The sequence below is a fragment of the Phragmites australis genome, chromosome 17 (assembly GCF_958298935.1).
Source record: "Phragmites australis chromosome 17, lpPhrAust1.1, whole genome shotgun sequence".
Taxonomy (NCBI): domain Eukaryota; kingdom Viridiplantae; phylum Streptophyta; class Magnoliopsida; order Poales; family Poaceae; genus Phragmites; species Phragmites australis.
This window is the reverse complement of record NC_084937.1, coordinates 10,675,438-10,697,447: the sequence shown is the minus strand read 5'-3', so window position 1 is coordinate 10,697,447 and position 22,010 is coordinate 10,675,438. Positions and strand designations below refer to the sequence as shown.

The 22,010-nt window shown below is 41.4% G+C and overlaps 1 protein-coding gene across 1 annotated transcript; it reads left to right on the top strand.

Moving 5' to 3' along the window:
• Nucleotides 1–4,374: 4,374 nt before the first annotated feature.
• Nucleotides 4,375–5,469, top strand: LOC133896858 (uncharacterized). Its single transcript, XM_062337502.1, has one exon. The coding sequence runs from the start codon at nucleotides 4,375–4,377 to the stop codon at nucleotides 5,467–5,469; it is 1,095 nt and encodes a 364-aa protein (XP_062193486.1).
• Nucleotides 5,470–22,010: the final 16,541 nt, after the last annotated feature.

The following is a 22,010-nucleotide window of genomic DNA, read 5'->3' as shown; positions in this document are numbered from 1 at the left end:
GTGGGCGCGGAGGAGCGAGAGTTGTGCAAGCAAGGGTCACCTCAGGTGGGCTTCGGATTTCTTGGAGCCGTCGGAGGAGAGTGGGGAGCCAGGGAGGACCGAGGAGGGAAGAAGGAAGGAGACAGGACACCACAGAGCGAAGCGGAGAGGAGAATTTTATATGGTTACATAGTGGTGCCTTCTTCCAGATAAACCCCTCTACTTTCCACCTACTAAATCAAGCACTGGACAGATACACATATTTTTGTTTTAACTCCCAAGCAGCTTATAATCCTTGAAATGTTTTTGTTTATCTTCTATATCCTTTTACTCATCATTTTAGGCATCAACACAGTCTCCGTTTCCTTATTAAATAAATATGAACCAAGATCTCTGTTGCGTTACCAAATTAGGAAAGGCATAATGATACAAAAAGAATATGGATCTTTCAGTAGTACCATTTATTTTTAACAAAAATAATATTTGTGCATATTTATTATCAAAGTTTCTACAAACCTATTGCATGTATGCATGATGTGACAAGTACAAAAGAGGTAGTATCATACAAGTGGTCACCTGTTCGCACATGGTCCTTGTTTTGGTAACATATGGTAAATTTTTTATTGTGTATTACACTATTAATGTTTTCAATGTAACTATCCATACCTTGTTGGTCGAAAATAATCAATGTAAAAAATGTTTGGTGGAAGAAATAAGATCCTTGTAACATAGTAGCCCCATAAAAAAAACATGTTTAAAGCAGAGAGATTTTTTTGGCGGAAAAGAAAAGAAGAAAACGTTGGAAGCTCAGCGGAGGACTAGAGTAAAAAAATCAGGTAGGCGCAGGTGTCGGACGGGAACGGAGACCAACAAGCAAGCACCCACTGGCCACTGGCTGCGGCGCGAGCACGAGAGAAAGCGGAAGCGTGGGGCTGCGGAACTGTGCTCGTGCGCAAGACGACGCGCGGGAGGGGAGCGAGTGGCTGCCGGCAGCGCGCTGTGGAGCCGAGCCGGCATGTGCGGCGAGGTGTTCCCGTGTCTTCCAGTCAAAATTGGGGTCGGAGGGGTTTATTTTTGGCTGCCGTCGTTAATTGTTACGTACTATACTACTGTTCATGGCAAGGTGCTGCTTCCAATCAGATTTTTGGCTGGTGGAGGTCGGTGCTACGTATCGCCGGCCCTCCTCCTTGTCACAGGAAAAGTAATCACCGGGGCTCATTTTCAACGTTTTATTATAATATTCTAGAATTCCTTTTCTGGCACTTCAATTTGATATGTCATGGACTCTTGTATGCGATTATTTGCGTGTAAATCAAGGCGCTCTACAGTGTAATGATTTAAACTTTCCTCAATAATTGGTTCGTCATGTTTCTATCTGGAGCAGTAATGTCAGAAGAGTTTGAAGAAAGTTTAGGATCCACAGGATTTCGAGAAAGTCCACGTGTTCCAAATGGGGTTGAATCCGACGGTTCTTTTAAAAAATTGCATTTTCTTGGGTAGTAGAAAGCACCAGTCTAGAGTGGCATATGGCCAGGTTTCAAAGTCGGGTTTCTTTGCTTGAGCTTGAACAAAAACTAACCAACCTCCATTAGGATTTTAAAATGCAATAATTGTAAAATTGAATTGTTTGGATGCTTTAAACAAAACAATGGATTTTTGGAGATAGAAAACATCCTCGAGATAGCCCCCTGTTTGATTTCCTCTAAATTACTGTGGATTATGCCGCTCCACATGAATCTTGTAGGTCCACGAGAGCTCATTAATTACCTTGTTCGAGATGGCAACATAGTAAAAAATATTATCGAGACAGAGCTCATTACATTGTTCGAAATGGAATTTCTACACCTTCCTAAAAGATAAGGGAAAAAATTACATCTCAATAAACAAATTTACTACTATAAATTTTTTATTTTATCTCAGCAAAGCAATATCCCCGCACACATATTCCTTTCCATACTATCACCTCACCCTCTCAGCTATACTTAGTCGCCACCACCAAAAGAGGATGTAATAGACTGCAAATTGCACATCTTCTTCGACTCTCCGAGACTCGACGGCAGGGCCAAGGGTGCAACATTTACATATGTGGAATTTTCCCAATATGGAAGGGAATTTTCCCATTAGATACTTCTTGCAAGCTAGTTGGACAATACATGCTACAAACAATTCAATATTCGCAATAAAAATCGGTTGTGCTTTAAAAAGAAATGGAAAGGAAACCTAATCTATTGACAAAATTAACTTGAAATTATTTTTGGAACTACAAAATTGACTTGAAATTATCTATCTCACTCTTTGTATTAAGATTCTCCAAACATAGCACAAAAGTATAAAACACAGCAAACTTACAATTTCACAATCGTCGTACATAGTCACTCAATGAAGGCATTTCCACGTAATTAAGTTAGAATCCAGAAATATGTGCTGCTACAATTGTCATGAAATATAAAATAACAAATGAAAACAAATTCAAATTAATAGTACTAGTTAGAATAGAGAAAAAGGCTGCAACAATATGGAAGAAATCCTGCAACCACAGAAGGTCTGCAACAAGATTAAGTAATACATAACAACTCGCTAGAGGAGAGGATGCATGTATGGTGGCCAGGAGCTAAGTTTTTTTTCGCTTCTTTTTTGAGGTATGCCAGGAGCTAAGCTTGTGGGATGAGAACAAGTCGGATGCCCCGATGCCTCTTCGATTGCACATTTGAATTTGGTTAGTCCGTCCTACTTCTTTCCCGATGTGGGGCCTATGATCAAGGAACTTTTATGGCCACACTAAAGCTCGATAGGAACAAAGAGTGAATTTTCACATGTAGAATGTGCAAATCCACCACCACTCAATCACTAATCCCCCCACACATGGAGTAGAATCACATGGACAATGCTCAAATCCACCGCCAACCATGCCAGTGATCTGCTAGTAAATTCAAATATACCATGTAGAGATGGCAACAGGGTGCATCCGCCGGGGGTCACCCCATCCCCGTTCTGGTGCTGATCAAAATCTCCCACTCCAATCCCCATCCGTGCGCATGGGGGCAAGATTTCCCTGCCCCCGTCCCAGTGTGGATAACGGGCACCTGGCAAGCAGGGGCGAAGCTTAAGGGGGGGGTGGGCCGGGGTGGGCCGGGGCCCCATCCGATTTTGAGAACCCCCGCAGCTCAGCCCACACAACTACACAAGCCCATCACCGTAAGTCTGTAAGGCCATCGATGCAGTGTCGCTTCACCTCCCTCCGAGAGATAGCCAGATAGGGACGCCGCGCGAGGCCGAGGCGCGACCAGTGAGGCAGTGTCGCAGCGACCTCACCGAGGCACTGAGCTTGGTCTTCCGATTGCCGCCGACGGCGCCGATCACGCTATACGCTGAGCAGCGGAGCAGGCGAGCACCGCAGTCTACTATCCGCAGGCGCCAGGCGCCAGGCCGCAGCAGCAGCCAGTAGGTCTTTCACTCTTTCTCTTATGTGAGTTTCTATTTTCTAATAAGGCTAAATCCTTAATTTGGTGACATTTAGTTCTACTTTTCTTTTTAGTAGTGATTCAGATAAATAAGACAATATAATCAGGTGGTCAATACTCATTAGTCAGTTGCAAATTTGTGATTTTCTTTTTTTAGCAAATATGAAGAGAAAGACGATGGATAGTTTCTACAAGCCAGTCGTTCCGAGGGCTTCCTCTGCCTCTGATGAAATTCCTAACCCAACTAATTTGGAAACGGTTGATCAGGCCAATTTGCAACCTGAACAGCAAACAATTAGAACTACAGCATTTGAGAGGGACCCAGGTAAACGTGTTCAAATCTCCGCACTCCCTTCTGATCAACAAGATGAAGCTAGGAGATTTTATATATCAGAGGGCCCATATCAATTTATCATGGATCAGTACCCATTGAATGATGCATCTCACGCTCGTCGATTCCAAAGCAATTGGTTTAAACAATTTAATTGGCTAGAGTATTCTCTCCACACAGATCGTGCTTATTACCTGCCATGTTTTCTCTTTTCAAAAAAACCAATTGGAAAATATGGATCAGATACATTTACTGTTAAGGGGTTTCAGAATTGGAAGAAAGTAAATGAAGGAAAAGAATGTGCTTTTCTAAAACACATGGGAAATGCTGGATCTGCTCATAACTATTCAGTTGGTTGTTTTGATAATCTCAAAAATAGTATGAGACACATTGACAAGGTGATGGTTAAACAAAAAGACAAATTGGTTGAAGGAGCAAGACTAAGGCTTACAACTACAATTGAGTCCATTAGGTAATGACTTTTTTTTTTTGTATAGGGCATAGGCTATGATATCTTATTATAGGTGGTTAACATTTCAAGGATGTCCATTTAGAGGCCATGATGAATCTTTAAATTCATTACATCGAGGTAATTTTCTTGAAATGGTCAAGCTTTTAGCTTTATTTAACAAGGAGGTGAAAGAAGTTGTTTTGGAAAATGCTCCAAGAAATGCAAAGTACACTTCATCTGATGTCCAAAAGGAAATTCTAAGCATAATTGCTAGAAAAGTGCGAAAATCAGTCAGAGAAGAAATTGGCAGTAGCAAGTTTTGTATCATGGTTGATGAAGCTCGAGATGAATCTAAAAAGGAACAAATGGCAATAGTTATTCGTTTTGTCAACAAAGAAGGACTTATAAAGGAGCGTTTTCTTGACCTCATTCATGTTAGCGACACTGCTGCATTGACTCTTAAGAACGCAATTTGTGCTGTCTTATCTGATAATAGCTTGAGTATACAAGACATCAGAGGTCAAGGTTATGACGGGGCAAGTAATATGAGAGGGGAGTGGAACGGATTGAAGGCTTTAATTCTAAATGAGTGCCCGTATGCATATTATATTCATTGTATGGCTCATCAGCTCCAATTGGCTCTCGTCGTAGCATCAAGAGAAGTACAAGAGGTACATAATTTCTTTCAGCATGTAAATTTTATCATAAATGTTGTGAGTGTATCCCCTAAGAGGAACGATGAGTTACTAGCTACACAAGCTGAAGAAATAGCTCGTGAAATTGAATTAGGAGAGCTTGACACTGGAAGAGAGGCAAATCAGATGGGCTCTCTACAAAGGCCTGGGGACACTAGATGGAGTTCCTATTACAAGTCAATTCAGAGCTTAAAGAAGATGTTTGGTGCCACAATTTCGGTCCTACGCAGCGTTGCAAATGATCGTTCAGTTTCAAAGTATTCCCGTGGAGATGCTGCAGGTGCCCTACGAATCATTGTCACATTTGATTTTGTATTTATTCTGCTCATGATGGAAAAGATTATGAAGATCACCGATGTGCTATGTCAAATACTCCAAAAGAAGTCAATTGATATTTTAAATGCAGTGGATTCTGTTTCTAACACCAAAGTGTTACTTGGAGACTTGCGAAATGACGGTTGGGAACCTCTTCTTGAGGAGGTCAAATCTTTTTGTGAGAAGCATGAGATTGATATTCCAGATCTGAATAAGAAGTATGTTCTTTTCTCTTAACAAGTGGACTACTTAAGTTGGGTAAAGATTCTTCTTATCCAATGGTATATAGGTTGTTCAAATTAGTCTTAACTCTCCCCGTGTCAACTGCAACCACCGAGAGAGCCTTTTCAGCCATAAAAATTGTGAAGACACGTCTTCGAAATAAAATGGGAGATGCCTATTTGCGGGATTACTTGGTGGTTTACATTGAAAGAGATATAGTAGCAAGGATTAGTTCCGATGATATTATTAAGGCCTTTGATCTAGTTTGTACCCGCAAAGCTAACTTCAAGTTAATTGAGATGTAATATTCTTTTATATGACACATATATGGCCTTGTTTTTGCACATTTGCTATTTATGTGATGTTGGAGCTAGCTGCTAGGTAATACTAGCTATATTGAACATTTTTTATATATCAAAACATACGTTGGTTTTGGCCATTTGGTCATAGGCTTCACTGGCTTGTCCCCCCCAACCTCAAATCCTGGCTTCGCCCCTGCTGGCAAGTGACATTCCTAGAGCAACAACAAGAAAACAGTATCAAAAATCACAAATTTGTGATGGCACATATATGAATGATAACAGCATGAAGAAGGGATAAGACACAATGGTGCATCTCCAGTTCACCACATAAGTTTTAGTGCATAAGCCTAAGTCATTATTAATGCATTACAAGTTCATTGACCATCACCAGCATTCTATCAAGTTTAAAGAAGACCTAAACTACAAGTTCAACACGCTACAACTTTATCACCATCATTCATTACAACAGTTGTAGCCAAAAGCATACAAGTTAGGTGCACTTTAGTCATTACAACCAAAAGAAGGTATATAAATAGTTCCTTGCATACTTGCACTTGCTGACTTGCACAAAAGACATCGTACAATACAGATAAAAAAAATCAAACAATAGTACATAAAATAAAAAACATATTAAACAACCAACCCTAGTGATTGAAGAATGTTGTGGTTGGAGTTAGGATTGGTGCCGGAGAAGGGGCTTTCCTCAAGTGGCGGTACTTTGAATCAGCTGTTTTGGCTAGTTGAGAAAGGCACTTTGGGTAGGCAGCGGTGATAGGTTTGGCACTTCGAGATAACGATTATAGCGAAAATAATCCTATTAGATCATGATTGTGATTTTGGTGATTAATGATAATCACTACGTAAAAAAGGGATATGGGTGACGGGTGATAACATTCATGGGTGACGGTACCCGTCACCCCGAACGCGTCACTGATGACTAGTCATTGGTGAAGGTTCCGTACCCGTCATCAATGATGAACAAAGATGATGGGTAATAACTGTTACTCGTTACCTATGACCGTCTCCTATGTGCTGGGGAGAAATTTATAGGTGACGGGTGAGCTCTTCACCTGTCACTTATATGTATAATAAGTGACGGGTAACTAGGTTACCTGTCACATATGGATTATTTATAGGTGACGAGTGACGTCTACACCCGTCACTTATGTTCTTTAGCTACCTGTCACTTATAGCTTTCACTCATATACTGGGAGAAGGACATAGTTACCCGTCACTTATAAAGAACATAAGTGACGGGTAGATATTTTACCCATCACTTATGTTTCTCTTGCTCGTTAGGAATGAGTTGTTTCCTGGCTGCATCCTGGAACGTAACCAGGATTTGGCAGCCATCTTCTCCCTGCAAACAATAGCAACGCATCCAAATACATATCGACAAACACACTTGTAGGAGTACTCGCTTCATCGCAGAATTGCAAATATTACAAAGTTCAAATGTATTCATTATAGAATCACAAATGTTACAAAGTTCTGATCAACTCATAATTACTTAAGACTTCACAACTTAAGGCTTCTGTAGTGGAACTCACTCTGTGGGCTGATAACGTCAGACACCATGAACTCAACGATTCGTCGTCGAATATCCGGGAGTGCACCGGCGTCGAGAAACATACACTTGTATTGCTGCATAATTTAACGCGTAACCAATGTCATGTTACAATGGAATTAAACTAAGTACCAAAATTAGTTATGAATAATCTTGTTTTGAACTTACATCGGGGGATTTGATATTCTTTGCTCGGAGCGTGAGGAGCATGTTCCACGCAACATAGAATCCACAGGTGTTGCCCGGTAGTTATTGGTGGCACTGTTGCAAAGAAACTTTACTGTTAGATGAAAAAAGAAAAAATAGCAACTGAGAATATTTGGTATTTTATTTGGTAGCACTTACCGTGTACCCGGTCTTGTGTGTCAGCCTATGACCGGCTTTTGCGTCGTAGTCAGGTTGTGCTCGAAGGTACTTGTCGAAAGTTCGGCATAAAGAGGGATCGATTATGGAGCATTTGAATGTTAGAAAAGTTTAATATGTGAATTAAGATAGACATAACTTACGTGTCAAGGAGTTGTTTTACAACACTGTAATCACGCAATCTAAGTTTGCCTTTTGCAGATGTTGGTCTTGACGAGTCGACGTAGAACACCAAGTCCCACTCGTGGCAAATGTTAAGTAAGATCCAATGGTCACCGGTATTGTGGGTGCCCATCAAGTACTTCACTTTTGAGTATTGTTGCATTGTCTTGGCCACATGATTCACAACGTAGTTAGGGTGAAGTTGGATGACCGATATTATAATGGCCTCAGGGTCAAGAAATGCGACGGGATCCTTGTTCTTCCTTGTTTTTTTTATCAAGTGTCTACAGATAAGAACACAGTTAGATTCAAGTCTTAATGGTATTAATTAATAAATATCTAGTATCATGGGACTTACAATGTGAAGACCCGTAATGACGATACATCCAGGCCATCAAGGTTGAAGAGGTCGTATAAGTCATTGAAACCCACAATGAAGTAGCCATCTTGATCACTTAAGAAGTGATGTCGTTTGTACTGTACGACTATGGACTGATCATTGCTGTTTCTACAAGCCTGTACGTAATAATTATGCAGGTCGATACATGCTTTTCCCGCCCTGCTAGCTCATTTGCCGTCATCAAGGGCTTCCCATATTTGAATTTCGTGTTGGCCTGAGTCCACACTGGTGCAATGTCCGTGGACTTCTTCATCGGTACAATGGACTTCAACTTCGCCGGTACAATGGCCTTCAACATCTCCAGCAGGGGCTTCTTAGAGTCTTTCTTCTCGACCTCCTTTTTCTTCTTCTTTTTTAGGCTCTCTAGGAGAGACGGTATTGGGTCTGGAAGCGAGGCTGTCGGATGCGAAGGAGAATGCAGTGAAACTGGCTTCTCTGGGAGGAGAAGGCAGTGAAGCTGCCTTCTCAGGAGGTGACCGGTGTGGTAGCGGTGCACTTGGAGCTTGTCCAGACTGGGATGCACTAGAGACCACGATGTCGCCTCTCTTCCACTGGATCCTTTGATGAAGAGCTTCATCGAGAGTTATGACTTTCTCATTGGGGGGGACCTCCAACATGTGATCAGTGGCATTGCTATGTACCATATCCACCATAACCACGACATAGCCTGCACGTATCGGGACCATATATAAGATACGGACGCCTGGAAGCACCTAGCCCCTTGCAACCTCGATGTGATATCCGCTAGGCCTGATTACAAGGCTGCAGGATGTGGGCCCTTCTAGCAGGTCGATTGTATCCGGCTAAGTCTCGGTAGTAGCTACTTGTTGCTCGACCTCCTTGGAGGCGTAGCTACTCTTCCCTGTAGCTCCAGGGCTAAATCCTGTGGCATGGAAATCTCTATTCCCTTTGCTGCAAGCTGCCCCATGATGCTTGAGTAAATTTTCTGGGTGATGTCCCGTGTCAATGCATCCACATCCACTGCATCTAACCTCTTCCTCTTCTTGTACATCCCAATGTCTTCGAGAAAGCCGTATTTCCAGCCCTGGGAATTTGATACACCTCGCACTCGACTTGGGTGCTCCGGGTTTCCCAGCGCCACTGTGAGAACATCACTTTCCCTAACCCCGGTGAAAGAACCTTGGCTAGCTTCGGCTGCCTTTTCTTTAACTTTTTCTGCGATTGCCTGGGTTTCGTTGTTTTTGAATGTGATTTCCCCGCTATCAGACAGCTCACCCCTTGCACGCAAATATGACCGCGATCATCCTGGGAATTGATTTCAAGGATTCTCGCGGCCTTCTCTGGCTAATTTCTCGTCCTCTGCCCACCATTTCACCCTTTTCCCAGTGTAACCTGCTGCGCCGGTCCTGTGGTCATGCTTGTTCTTAGCACGAAGCTGCTTCTTCTTCTCACTCTCCGTCTTGAACTCCTCTGAGCTCTTCATCTGTGCAAAAGCATCCCAATCTTCCTGTTTCAGGTGTTTGTAGCTCTCGTAGGGTGCTGCCCCTTTTGCTAAGTAATGATTCACAAGCTTGCTCTTAAAGCTTCGGTGAAGTTTTGCCATCGCTTTCATTGCTCTAGCTGCACCTCGAAGTTGATGGACAACATATTGGATCTTGCCATGGTCATCACACCGCATGAGAGCAAGCTTTTGCTCAATGGTGTGAAGCTAATCATCTACGTCAATGGGATCTTTGGTGTGGGTGAACATGTTAGGTTGAATGAGGAGGAACCCGAAAAAACCTCCTTGTATATCAGCTTCACCTCCAACATGGTGAGCCATGTTTTGTGCACTGACTTTGAGAAGATCCAACACCTCCATCATGGGTAGTGGGGGTGGTCCTCCATCACGAGCATTTGAACCCTCTAGATTGTCATCATCGGCACCACTACGGGTTCTCATCCTGTCACCAAACCAAGATTTGCGACGAGGGATGAATAATTTGGGTAACAAGGATAGAGGTTCAAAGGAGATGTTCAGACAACAAGGTGACAAATATATCAATATGAGTGCGGGTAGGCTCCATAAAAGCCCACAAAAAGCGAATGCATGCAACATGAGAGATAGGAAAAATAATATGCTTGCGTCCCTATCTACACGTTGCTTCTCATTTTCATTCTATCCCCAACAAAAACACAGAGCATTCACAATCGTAATATATTGACTCACTTTTATACATGACCCCTCGTGCCCCATGAGCGGCCTCCATGTGACCAACACTACATGCACAATGCATACATCATTTCAACATATTTACAACATGTATCATTTTGTACATAACCCCATGTCCTCGCTACATGGTCTAATGGCTACATCTTTACATCGTGCAGCGAACAAATGTCCCATCATGCATACAATAAGTGGCCATGGTTAACGTCTAATGGCTAACGGATGTCCCATCCCGCGTACATCAAGCGGCCATAACTATTGTCTCATGGCTAACAGATGTCCCATCATGCGCACATCAAGTGGCCATGACTTACGTCGCATGGCGAAACGTATGTACCTCTTTTCCGTAGTCACCAATTTTTAATTGATGCAACAAAATATATATTGATAGTGCGAATGAAGAACAACCTCATGCATGACCAACGTAATTAGGTACAACCACACTAATCATACAAGCATAAAGACATACAATGAGTAATCCATAAAGTCATTATATATATAGGGCATAATAAATAAATACGCATCTCACATAACTCGTGATATAACAGTTGAGTTAAAAATAGCAAATGAGGTAGCTATTCCTACTTCCTATTCTGTTCGACAACACAAAATTTAATATGAAGACATACTACATGTTTCACATTTACTGAGTACTCCTTGATCCTTGTCAAGTTGGTTCACCATTGCATCGTAGGTGAGAAGCAAGAATATTGAAGAGAGGGGACCAAGGCAAGTGAGGTACAATGCGATTATTGGAGCAAGGTTACGACGAGAAGCAAATCATTGACTAAAACATCACAGTGCATGACACATCCAACTCACCCATGACCCATGAAAGAAGAAGGTGAGTTAGAGAACATGTTAAATCATGTGGATCGCTAAGAAATATAGATAAGAAATGGTACTAAAATAGGCAAGAAATAAAAGAGGACATACAATCCTTAGACTCTAAATTTAAATTTCAAGAGTGCCATTTAATTAGTGAGATTGTCCAGTTTTATTAAAACCACTATACTACTCTAACCTACGGTCAACCATGCTCTGATGTCATGCTATGGAGACATGACCAAACTACACTCAATATAACAGTTGTAGTATCACAATCAAACTTCGAACATAATTATTAAGGTTACGGAGTACAAAGGTTACAAACCTAGCCAAGAGGCCAACAAAACACAACGGAAAGCAAAAGTCCAAGCCACAAGCAGCTTAGGGTGTGGGCATGACTTCTAAGACTATTCTTCATCCTTGCCTTCACCTCCGGCGAAGTCAACATCGGCTTCCTCATCTAAATGACAGCAAGAATAAGTATGAAAGGTACTCAGCAAGCCCTATACTAATTCAAGATGTTTGATAGAGACATAAAGGGGTGATTCAAGGATGAGGCTTTACAATTTAGTTTTAAGCGTAAAGTAGTTTATGTAGATATCCAATTATATCACCTATGATTAATTTTAAAACAGTTTAAATAGTGCTGGCGAATTCAGCTAGTAACCTCATCACACGGACATCTAGTCTACACACTCACTCATCAAGACACATGCACCAAACTCTAGTCAAAACGGTTCTACCTTTGCATGTCCATGATCGTGGACATGGCTATTCAAATAGATTTGCACTCTGCAGAGGTTGTACAGCTTTACCCATGTGGTATCCTCAGCCTGCAATTGTTGCAAGCAGAGGAGCGAATCATATTGAGACACTCCAAATACCTTTCCTATCAGGCTTTTCTATGAGATTTACCCCAAGCGTCAGAGTCCATGTACTGAAAGCCAGTCCCCTTTTTAAACCTAGGCCGGTACTAGCAACCTCCAAACAGAGGGACACATGGCCACTTGACTGTTCGCTACTCCCAGCCTCCTAGTATGATGCCCAACTCAGTCCGGTGAAGGAGAAGTCAACTCCTGCCAATTCAAGATGCATTGTTGCACAGGGGTTGCTAAGGCATGGCTGTGAAATGACTCGGTCCTTAAACGACCAGGACATGTATCGTCTAGCAATGAATACCGCAAAGGTAACTCAAGTCCCTAAGAACATCCTCGTCCAGAGTACTACTCTACATGCCCCTGCCAAAGAAGCTTTCACCCATTTTTACACATCTCCCTCCATATCCCACACAAAATCAAGCATTTCAAAACCATCACAAAATTCACAACCATCAAGGATTCATGGTATATGAGTTATCATTGATAATAGTAAGTCTTATCTCTGAGGAGAAGTATTTTAAAAGCGACATCTATGAGGAGACGTATTCAATCCTAAGCATGCTAGAAATCTGTCACACCCGGTTTTAATGGCTAAAACCAGATACGGCTTATGTGTGCCCAGAATGTTCAGCACACATAAGGACGTCACAGGTGAAGTAACAAAAGCAATACTTTTATTAAATAAACGTTAAACTCTTACAACAATTAACATATATTGTCTTCTATGAAGATATCTGCAGCGGAACAGAAGCATTGGTACCCAACAACACCGCAGGCAACCGACCGGGAGACACGCGCCTAGAACGTCACAACCTCGTCTTGATAGTCTTCAACATCTTCACTCACTGAGCAGCAGCATATATGTCGCATGGTATAGGGAAAATAGCAAGTGTGAGCACATAGAGTACTCAGCAAGTGGGGGAAAGCAATGATATGCAAGCTTATACTAAGAATAAGCTAACACATGGTATATTTGCGTAAATGCGAGTAATGAAAACATATTTGGACTCAAAAGTATTAAGCAATTATTAAGTGAATGTAACCCATACAGTCCAACACGCAGCATACAAGGCTCCCCACCTTGCATACCATAACCTTCTAGTACTCCCTGTATAATAACCAAAACCATATAGTACTCCCTGTACCAGAACCATAACCAAAACCATCTAGTACTCCCTGTACCAGAACCATAACCACAACCATCTAGTACTCCGTGTACCAGAACCATAACCACAACCAAACTCATAACCACAACCCACTAATCATGTTAGGATCCAAGTCTCTCATAACCGTGAGCACGGCTGTTATAACAGTTTTATACTCTGCAGAGGTTGTCCAGCTTTCCCCACGAGTTAGTGAATTCCATGTTGCCGTGTTCGCGAAACACTTAACACACGCCAGTGGTGTGCCGCCAAGAATCACTGTATGACACTTTCCACTAACTAGAGACTAATGCAGTATGTGTCTACCCACTAGGTTTCACCGCCAGGCTTTACGCAAGCTAAGCTCCTACCTAGAAGCCCCCTTTTGTGCTGACCCAACACACACTGGATAGACTCTAATCAGTATGTTACGCCTTACCCATATCAGTCTCGTGGTTGGTACGTTATTTCTTGGGTTGTCGCTCCACGAACCGGTCCTTACTTAGGTTACTTGAGCAAACACTAAACCAACATCATAACCATGACAACCATCAAAACCACTTTGCTCAAGGCCTAAGGTTCCATAATGCTAGACCATTAACAAATTAACCATAAATATTGTATATGTTCATTAGTCAAGATTATGACACTTCTTAACATCCCAAAAGCATGGCTAAGCAATCTACCCACAAAGTCACCTATCCATAAACCATCTAGGTTCCAAGGGATGATAAGGGAAAATCTAAGAAAAACCCTAACATAGGTGACTACCCATCATATTGACAGACATTGTATGCAATTTTGTAAAACAAAACATTTAAAAACATAGGTTCAAGATGATCAAGGACACTTGCCTTTTCCCAATGTTGCTCAGTGTTGTCGAAATCTTGGTCTTGAAATCCCTCGAACTGCTCCGAAACATTATCGACTAATCGCGAGAACTACCGATAAACAACACAAAGGAAACACTAAGAAGAGGGAGAAAGGAGCTGGGCCAGCGCTTGGGCCAAAACCGAGAAGGAGAGAGGAATCTGGCAAAGGGAAGAAAAAGAAAAAGGAAAAGAAAATTGTTTTGGCATTAAATTCAAATGAGAGATTTGAATTTGAATTTGACTTGGATTTGAGTCATTTCAAATAAATATATTTGAATTATGATTTGAACTTGAATCTTGAGCTTCCTAAGAGGATTTGAATCAAGGAATTTGAATTTGAATTAGATTAGAGCCGAATAGAATCTAAGGGTAGATTTGAATTAAAATCTCCACACAAAGAACCATAAAGATCGCAAACTAAAGCATACGAACCAAATTAAGGCAGGGACTAATTCAAAAATTTTCTTGGTGCTATTTGGAATACTTAGCCCAATATATATTTGAATATATACATACGAGCATATATACTTCAAATATATACTGCTTGGTTTTATATTGGTTTAAATAATTAGAATTTTTTTAAATTGGGGTGAAATTTGTAATAAATTTACATGCTAAAACTCAGGATGTTACAGGTAGATATATTCCTAACTCCAAGGATAATGCATTTGAATGAATTAGCAAGAAAAAGACCACAAGGTTAAGTTGAATTATGCGATAGGCAATTTAGCAACATAAACATGTGAGCAACTAACATAACACTTAGGCTATCCTAACATGACCAGAAGTACAAAACCATAAACAACATATGAATACGATCATCTCAACATAGAACATAAAGGAACTATCTCATCTCCTCCATCATACCACCATACCACAAATACCAAACGGGACTCTACGATGATGTCTAATGAATATTGAGCTTGCTCATAACCGAAAGTGTGGCATTTCAAATTGATGTTACATCCTACAAGGGAGTATATATTTACCCACATAAAACTAGACTACCCTCCATACAACCCGTCAGTTGCAAGCGATGATTCACATGACAACCGTTCACGTACCCACCCCGAACATTGGTTCGCATGCCCGAGTATGAGAAAGCCACCTAGGTTTACTCCCGGAGCAACCTCATATGCCTATTAGAAGCCCTCTCGCTCACATCTCAAGCTCATGCATCAAATATATGTGGCGACTTACAATACTTGGCTCATCATATCCCTATTCGGATATGTGGAAGTACCAAAAAGTGCTTAAGTCAACAACAATAATGAATGGTGCTTAAACGAGGCAAGCAATCTATGGCACCCGAGTCGCTCTCCTGACCTTCCCCTAACACCGCCCATATCTCATCTCATTCTCACAACTCATCATCCCAATATTATTTTCATTGTGAATAACAATTAAGCCCTATAGCTCACAAACAACAGAACGTTCCACCGCTCAACTTCTACCAATAACCTAAGCATTGCTAAGCATATTGCATTACGTTTAAGTTAGACATTAACATGTGACTCCCAAGATATGAGGATCGATATCAACAATATATAAAGGTAGGAACAAATACAATAAATAGGTGCTACCTGATTTCCGACATCAACTCGCTAAACATGCATATATGACACATAGCAATATCTAGCGAAATTGACCATCAATAATTCACTGAAATATAGGAGAAGTATGTATAGATGCTTGCCTTGTGTGAGGACCCATCTAAATTGTATTCTAATTAATCAAATTAGGAAATAATGTAATAAGATGAGAGGTAGCACACATCTCTCTCTCAACATGACACATGCTAACCCACATCTCACCACAACAATCGCAGCCACTAATGATTAAATCGAATCAAATCCTGGCAGTCCCGATATGTGTGTTTTAATAATTCTCAAGAGAGCTATTATCCACACATATCTCTACCAACATGTATATCACAACATCCCAATTAAACAAGGGTTCAAATGAGTAGAAGTTGATAAATTAAAAAAAAGTATCATCTAGCGTAAAAATACATAAATCGTAGCGGAATAAACATCTAAAACAAGACAAATACCGGTAGTGTCATTTGCCCACAAGGCAACCGACCGGGGTTAGTAGAAGTACAGTAACTACTCATCACCACACCGCTCTTGGTAGGGCACAAGTAGTTAGCTTCTAAACTTTTTATGCAAAACAATCAACAAAGCATGATGAGTATGAAGGTACTCGCAAGTCTTACTTGTATGTGTATATATATTTCCGACTCTAAGGATAATGCATTTGAATGAATTAGCAAGGAATAGTCCACAAGGTTAAATTGAATTATGCGAAAAGCAATTCAACCTACAACTTAACATGTGAGCACCTACATAACTTTTAACACTTAAGCTAACCTATCATGATTATAAGAACAAAACCATATACAACACATGAATATGGTTATCACAACATAAACATAACTGAGCAATCTCATCCCATCCCACATAACTTCCACACCATCAAAACCAAACGAGACTCTACGGTGACGTCTAATGAAAATTAAGTGTGGTCATAACTGAGAGCGCAGAAATTTGAATTGATTTTACACATTGCAAGGGAGTACATCTTTACCCACATGACACGAGGCCACCCTCCATACAACCCGTCAGTTGTAAGCGATGATTCACATGACAATCTTTCATGTACCCACCCTAAACCTTTGTTCCTTTTCCTAAGTATGTGGAGGCCATCTATCTACTCCTGGAGCAACCTCAGGTGCCTCTACAAGCCCTCTTGCTCACATCATGGATGCATGAGTCAAATGAACATGGCAACTTACAATACTTGGCTCATACTTACCCTATTCGGATATGTGGTAGTACGGAAAGGTGGTTAAGTCAACAACACCAACGAGCGATGCTTAAATGGTGCAAACGACTTATGGCATCTGGGTTCCTCTCCCGACCTAACACCGCTCATATCTTGTCACATTCTTACAACTCATAATCCCAACATCATTATCATTGTGAAAGTAATTAAGCCTATAGCTCGCGAACGATGGAACATTTTACCGCTCGACTTCTACCGATGATCTACGCATTGCTAAGCATTTTAGATAAATTTTAAGTTAGACATTAACATGGTTATCCCCAGGTTAGAAGGATTGAGATCAACAATATACCAAGGTAGGAATATATGCAGCAAAATAGGTTCTACCCGATTCCCGACATCAACTCGCTAAACATGCCTATATGACAGATAGCAATATGTAGCAAAATTGACCAATAATTCACAAAAATATAGGAGAAATATGCATCAATTCTTGCTTTGGTGCTCTGCTTCACAATCAAGATCAACCACAAAATTCTACTGAAGAAAACTCGTCACCCTCTAGTTCATCAAGCACTAAAAGAAAAGAAAAATGCATCACAATAAGCATTATCAAATGCCATAAAGTAATCTTTATGATGCATGAATATGAAAACCTTTGTAAAAGAACATTTGAAATGAGTAAGCTAGAAAGGATCTAAACATCACATGGGATAAACTAAGTTCACTATATCCTGGGTGGATGGCGGTCAAACAGTGGGAGGTGGCAGTCAGACTATGAGGGTGGAACAGAGAGAAAATCAGTACTGAGTAAACATGACAGTTAGACACACCCCTAGTGGTCAGACCATAGGGTTTGGCGGTTAGACCAGCCAAGTGGTGGTCTTACTCCAGACTATGGAGTCTAACTTGAGTCTAACTGACCAAGTCTCATCCCGACGGTCAGACTAGCCCTAGTGGCGGTCAGACCGCTGGGCCTGGCCGGTAGCACCTCGAAGAGATCGCCGGTGATGGCTCCGGCGAGGCCTCTAACCATGGGTGGTACCAAAATACTCTACATGACTAAAGGAGTGTATCTTGGGTGGTTTGGGCGACATGCATAGGGCCAAAAGCTTGGGCCCCATGAATCGACGTCCATGGTTAGGTGGAGCTCGGTCCTATGTCTATAGGGAGTGGGGAAAACTCATGGAAAACAAGGGGAAAGGGGTTAGAGAGATTCACCTTGGTGTGGGAAAGCTCCGATGCGGAGACCGACTCCGGGATGATCCAACCAGCCTAGAGGTGGAAAAGACGTGGGAAGCTTCTCCGATGAGAAGATGGTAGGGTGAAGCTCAGGGAAGTCTTTGGGAAGTTCGAGGAAGCTGTCTCCGTCGATCTCCGACCATCGTGGTTGTGTAGTTGGAGCTCTCCTCTCTCTCTTCTGGCTTGGGCTTGCTCTGATGAGGGGGTGATTGGGGATGAGCTCTGGGTGACGTGGAGAACTCGTGGGGGATCTCCTCCTTCAATCTTTGGCTTCCATTGGGCTCGAGGTGGAGAAATGGCGGGGGATCTCTCCTCTCTCTCTCTCTCTCTCTCTCTCTCTCTCGGGTGGGGGAAAGAATGAATGAGTGAGGGAGTGAAAGGTGGTTGATTGGGCTTTAGTGGCCGCTCTGAGCCCTGGCAGTCAGACCACAGGGAGGTCCGGTTAGATGGTTCATCTTTGTACTCTGCACATTCAAGGTTCAAAGTAGTCATTCCATACTTATCGACCTTAACACTTGAGAATACGACCCAATGACATCAAAATAGGGGGTCTTGAAATGTACATAGTCGAGTTCCTAAATCTCCTTTATGTACCTATAGTATGCACAGACCCCACATTTATCCTGGAAGACATCTATGTAGACATTGTTATTCTGTACCATAATCTTACTATCCCCTTGCTCTGGTATAAAAGGTGTACCCATTTACATTGTATGCTTCAAATTTCATGACTTTGTGACTTGGCCATCTTGCCAACCAATCAATATTATTCCTTCATATTGCGATACAAGTGATTTCTGTTAAGGAACCTATGATGGCGCATGAACACCATTTTGCGCGAATAGGGTAGGCACAAAATAGTGGTACCATCTAAGCAATGAGGGCAAGCCATGCATTCTTCTTTACTCTAGCCCAAAAGGTTATGTAGGGTAGGAAAATCATTGATAGTGTAGAACAACAAGACATGTAGCATGGAATTCTCTCTTTTGTATGCATCCTGTACTTGCCCCTTCATTCCATAGTGTTTTTAGATCTTCTACTAATGGTCTTAGGTATACATCAATATCGTTCCTAGGTTGCTACGTGATAAGGGCACGGCTCCCTCGGATATACACAAGGTGAATTCGCCCTTATTGTTTATATTTTATTCGAAAAAGAATAGAGTACTACTAAGTTTTGTGTTATTTTTAGGAATATGGGAGAAGCATCACAATCCCTCCTGGACATCATCACTCGAAGGCCAAGTCTACTTGGGCTCAAGGCTGAGCTCTAGTTGTGGTCGTCGTCATGGTCGAAGTTGTGATCGTGGTCGAAGTCGAGTTCCAAGACAGCACGTCAGAAAAACGAGCATAACTCTCTCATACGAAGTCCGTTTTAAGCAATCTTGGATATTCTCGAAAGCTTACGACGAGCCCTTTCCAATGGATATGAGCATGACCAAATATTGCTTATATTTAGTCAGAGTCAAAGGAATAAGATGTTGCATCACCGTTTTGAACCCTACCGGGTTTTGTAATCGTGTAGGAGTCGGAGTCCAGGTTGTACATGCCTCTCTCAACGGTTGCACAACCCTAGGTCGACCTCCTCATACTTCCAATGGACACTCTGGGAAAAGATGTCCAGAAATGGACACTTTTCACAGTGCCACCACCTCTGGTGCCGTTGGCATACTTCTCAGTGCCATGATCTCTGGCGCTGTGCTCTGCCACATAGGGTGTGTGCTGGATTGGCAGGGTGACGTGGTATAGCATGTCGCTAAAGATGATGGCGCCATTGGTAAATGGCATGGCACCACAACCTCCGCTGCCATGCTAGGGGAGTTAAAAGTGGACCCGTTCATTTCCCTATAATTTCCCTCACCCGTGCAGTCGCAAGGTAGACAGCAAGTCAGCCCGTGCCGCCACCCAGCGTCATTATCCAAGATCTGCTATGGCTCCCCACTCATTCTCCAAGATATACGACGGTTCCCTTCTCCGGCACCCATGGCCCATGTTGCCTAGCCATCCAGAGGCCTGTGGGGGGGGGGGGGACCATCAGCCAGCCGACCGAGGGCATCGTCGGCAAGGTTCACTTTACTGACCAAAAACCGACAATAAACCTGGTTTACCGGTGCGTACTGGTAAAAGAACAAACCGGTCAAAAAAATTCGGATTAATTTGAGTTTTAAAATGTATATAATATTGAAGTCATAGAATATTGCATAAATAACATCTAACACATTGGTAGAGCGCATCACTTGTTTCGATGAGGTCCTAGTTCGAATCTCTCCCCCTCTTTTGATTTCCTCTTTTTCTTAAAATCCTAAAGTTACCAATCTAAATTTCGAATTTGAAGCCACCTCTCATAAACGTCTCTACATTCTCAAAAGATTATACCACAATAAAAAACCACTTATCGGTAATATCTGAATTTTGTTTATTTAAATTCCGTTTGAATTTTATTTAAATTTGTTTGAATTTATTTGGTAAAACTCTGGTAAATCCAATATCTCCAAGAAATCGAATTTACTGGAGACCTCCGATAAATTTTATTCGTCGGAGGCTCGGAGTCTTGGAGTGAGTCATCGTTGTCGGCAGCAGCGCAACACAGGGAGGTATGACTATTTTTTACTATAATCATAATTTTCGATGATGACTTGCTGAGGTGCACAAGCTTCAATTGTTCAGACTTCAGAGAGATTAGACCTCGTGTGAGCAGCATCAAAGCATTGAGAAAAGTCGCTCTTTGGTCTATCCTGCGCGCCAGAGAAGACAGCAATACAACTCCACTCATTTCACTGTTCAAGAAACCACTAATTAAAAAAAATGTTGAATAAATTCTTGCTCTTTGGATTTGTCTGATTAGTTGTTAGCTGTTGACTACTTTTCATTAGCTTTAATGAAAATGATATGCCTATGAAAACAATTTCATACCCGGTCGTAATTGGTTGTTGAAATTTCGCTACACTTAGTATTCCATTCAGCAATCAGCAAAAACTCAGCTGAGTACAATCTGCTCTTCTTGAAAATGAGTCAGCATCCTCATCAATTATCTTGATGATCACTTTAATTTCTGTTGCCTGGAAAACCTGCCAAGTAACTTTGAGCAGCCATTAATCTAACATTTGTTTTGGTACTGCTCAATCATTGTGCATCAGTTAGGTAATGTGATAGTAATAGTATTGTTTGTGTGTGACAAAGCCTACATATGATTGCACCAATTGTTTCGCAAAGGTCTTCAATATGATTGCATCAGTTTTTGGTTAGAAGCTGGCTTTGTGACTAAATCATGCCAACAAGTTCCTTTGCCTAAATCTGGTTGTGTCTATTTGATCCTATCTAATTTGTTTAATACCTGTTTCAATATTTCAAGTTGGAAAACCATGTGAATTAGATATGTTGAACCATAGTCATATATAGTCAGTTTTATTGAATCATACATGATACCTTTAAACCTAATTTACCTAAAGTAGATATGCCGAACCATGTGATTTGGTTGAGCTTTCTATTTGTCCATTTAATTTTACTTTACGGGTCTTAGTTTGCATAACTGCATCAGAGAGGCGTATGTAGGGATGATAACGAGAAAATTAGAAGGCTTAAGTTAGAGGATAGCGTGTTACAAGGCTCTCAAAATATGCATTAACAGGATGGAAGAAAGCTCTAAAAATATATGCAACAGCAGGATGGAAGTGCTGGCAGCATGCCTCACTTTCTAATTTCTGCATCTCCTATCCATGAGCTTTTGTTGCTCCCATATTCTGTTTCTCTGTTCTTTTTGCTAAACCTGTTATGAGTTAGATATTGTGCATTCTCATACTGATTATTATGTAAGTTCCTTATTCGTAAGTTTTTGTGCATTCTT

What these genes read in the sequence shown, in the direction of transcription:
- LOC133896858 (XM_062337502.1), top strand. Translation starts at nt 4,375, where the DNA reads ATGGTCAAGCTTTTAGCTTTATTTAACAAGGAGGTGAAAGAAGTTGTT.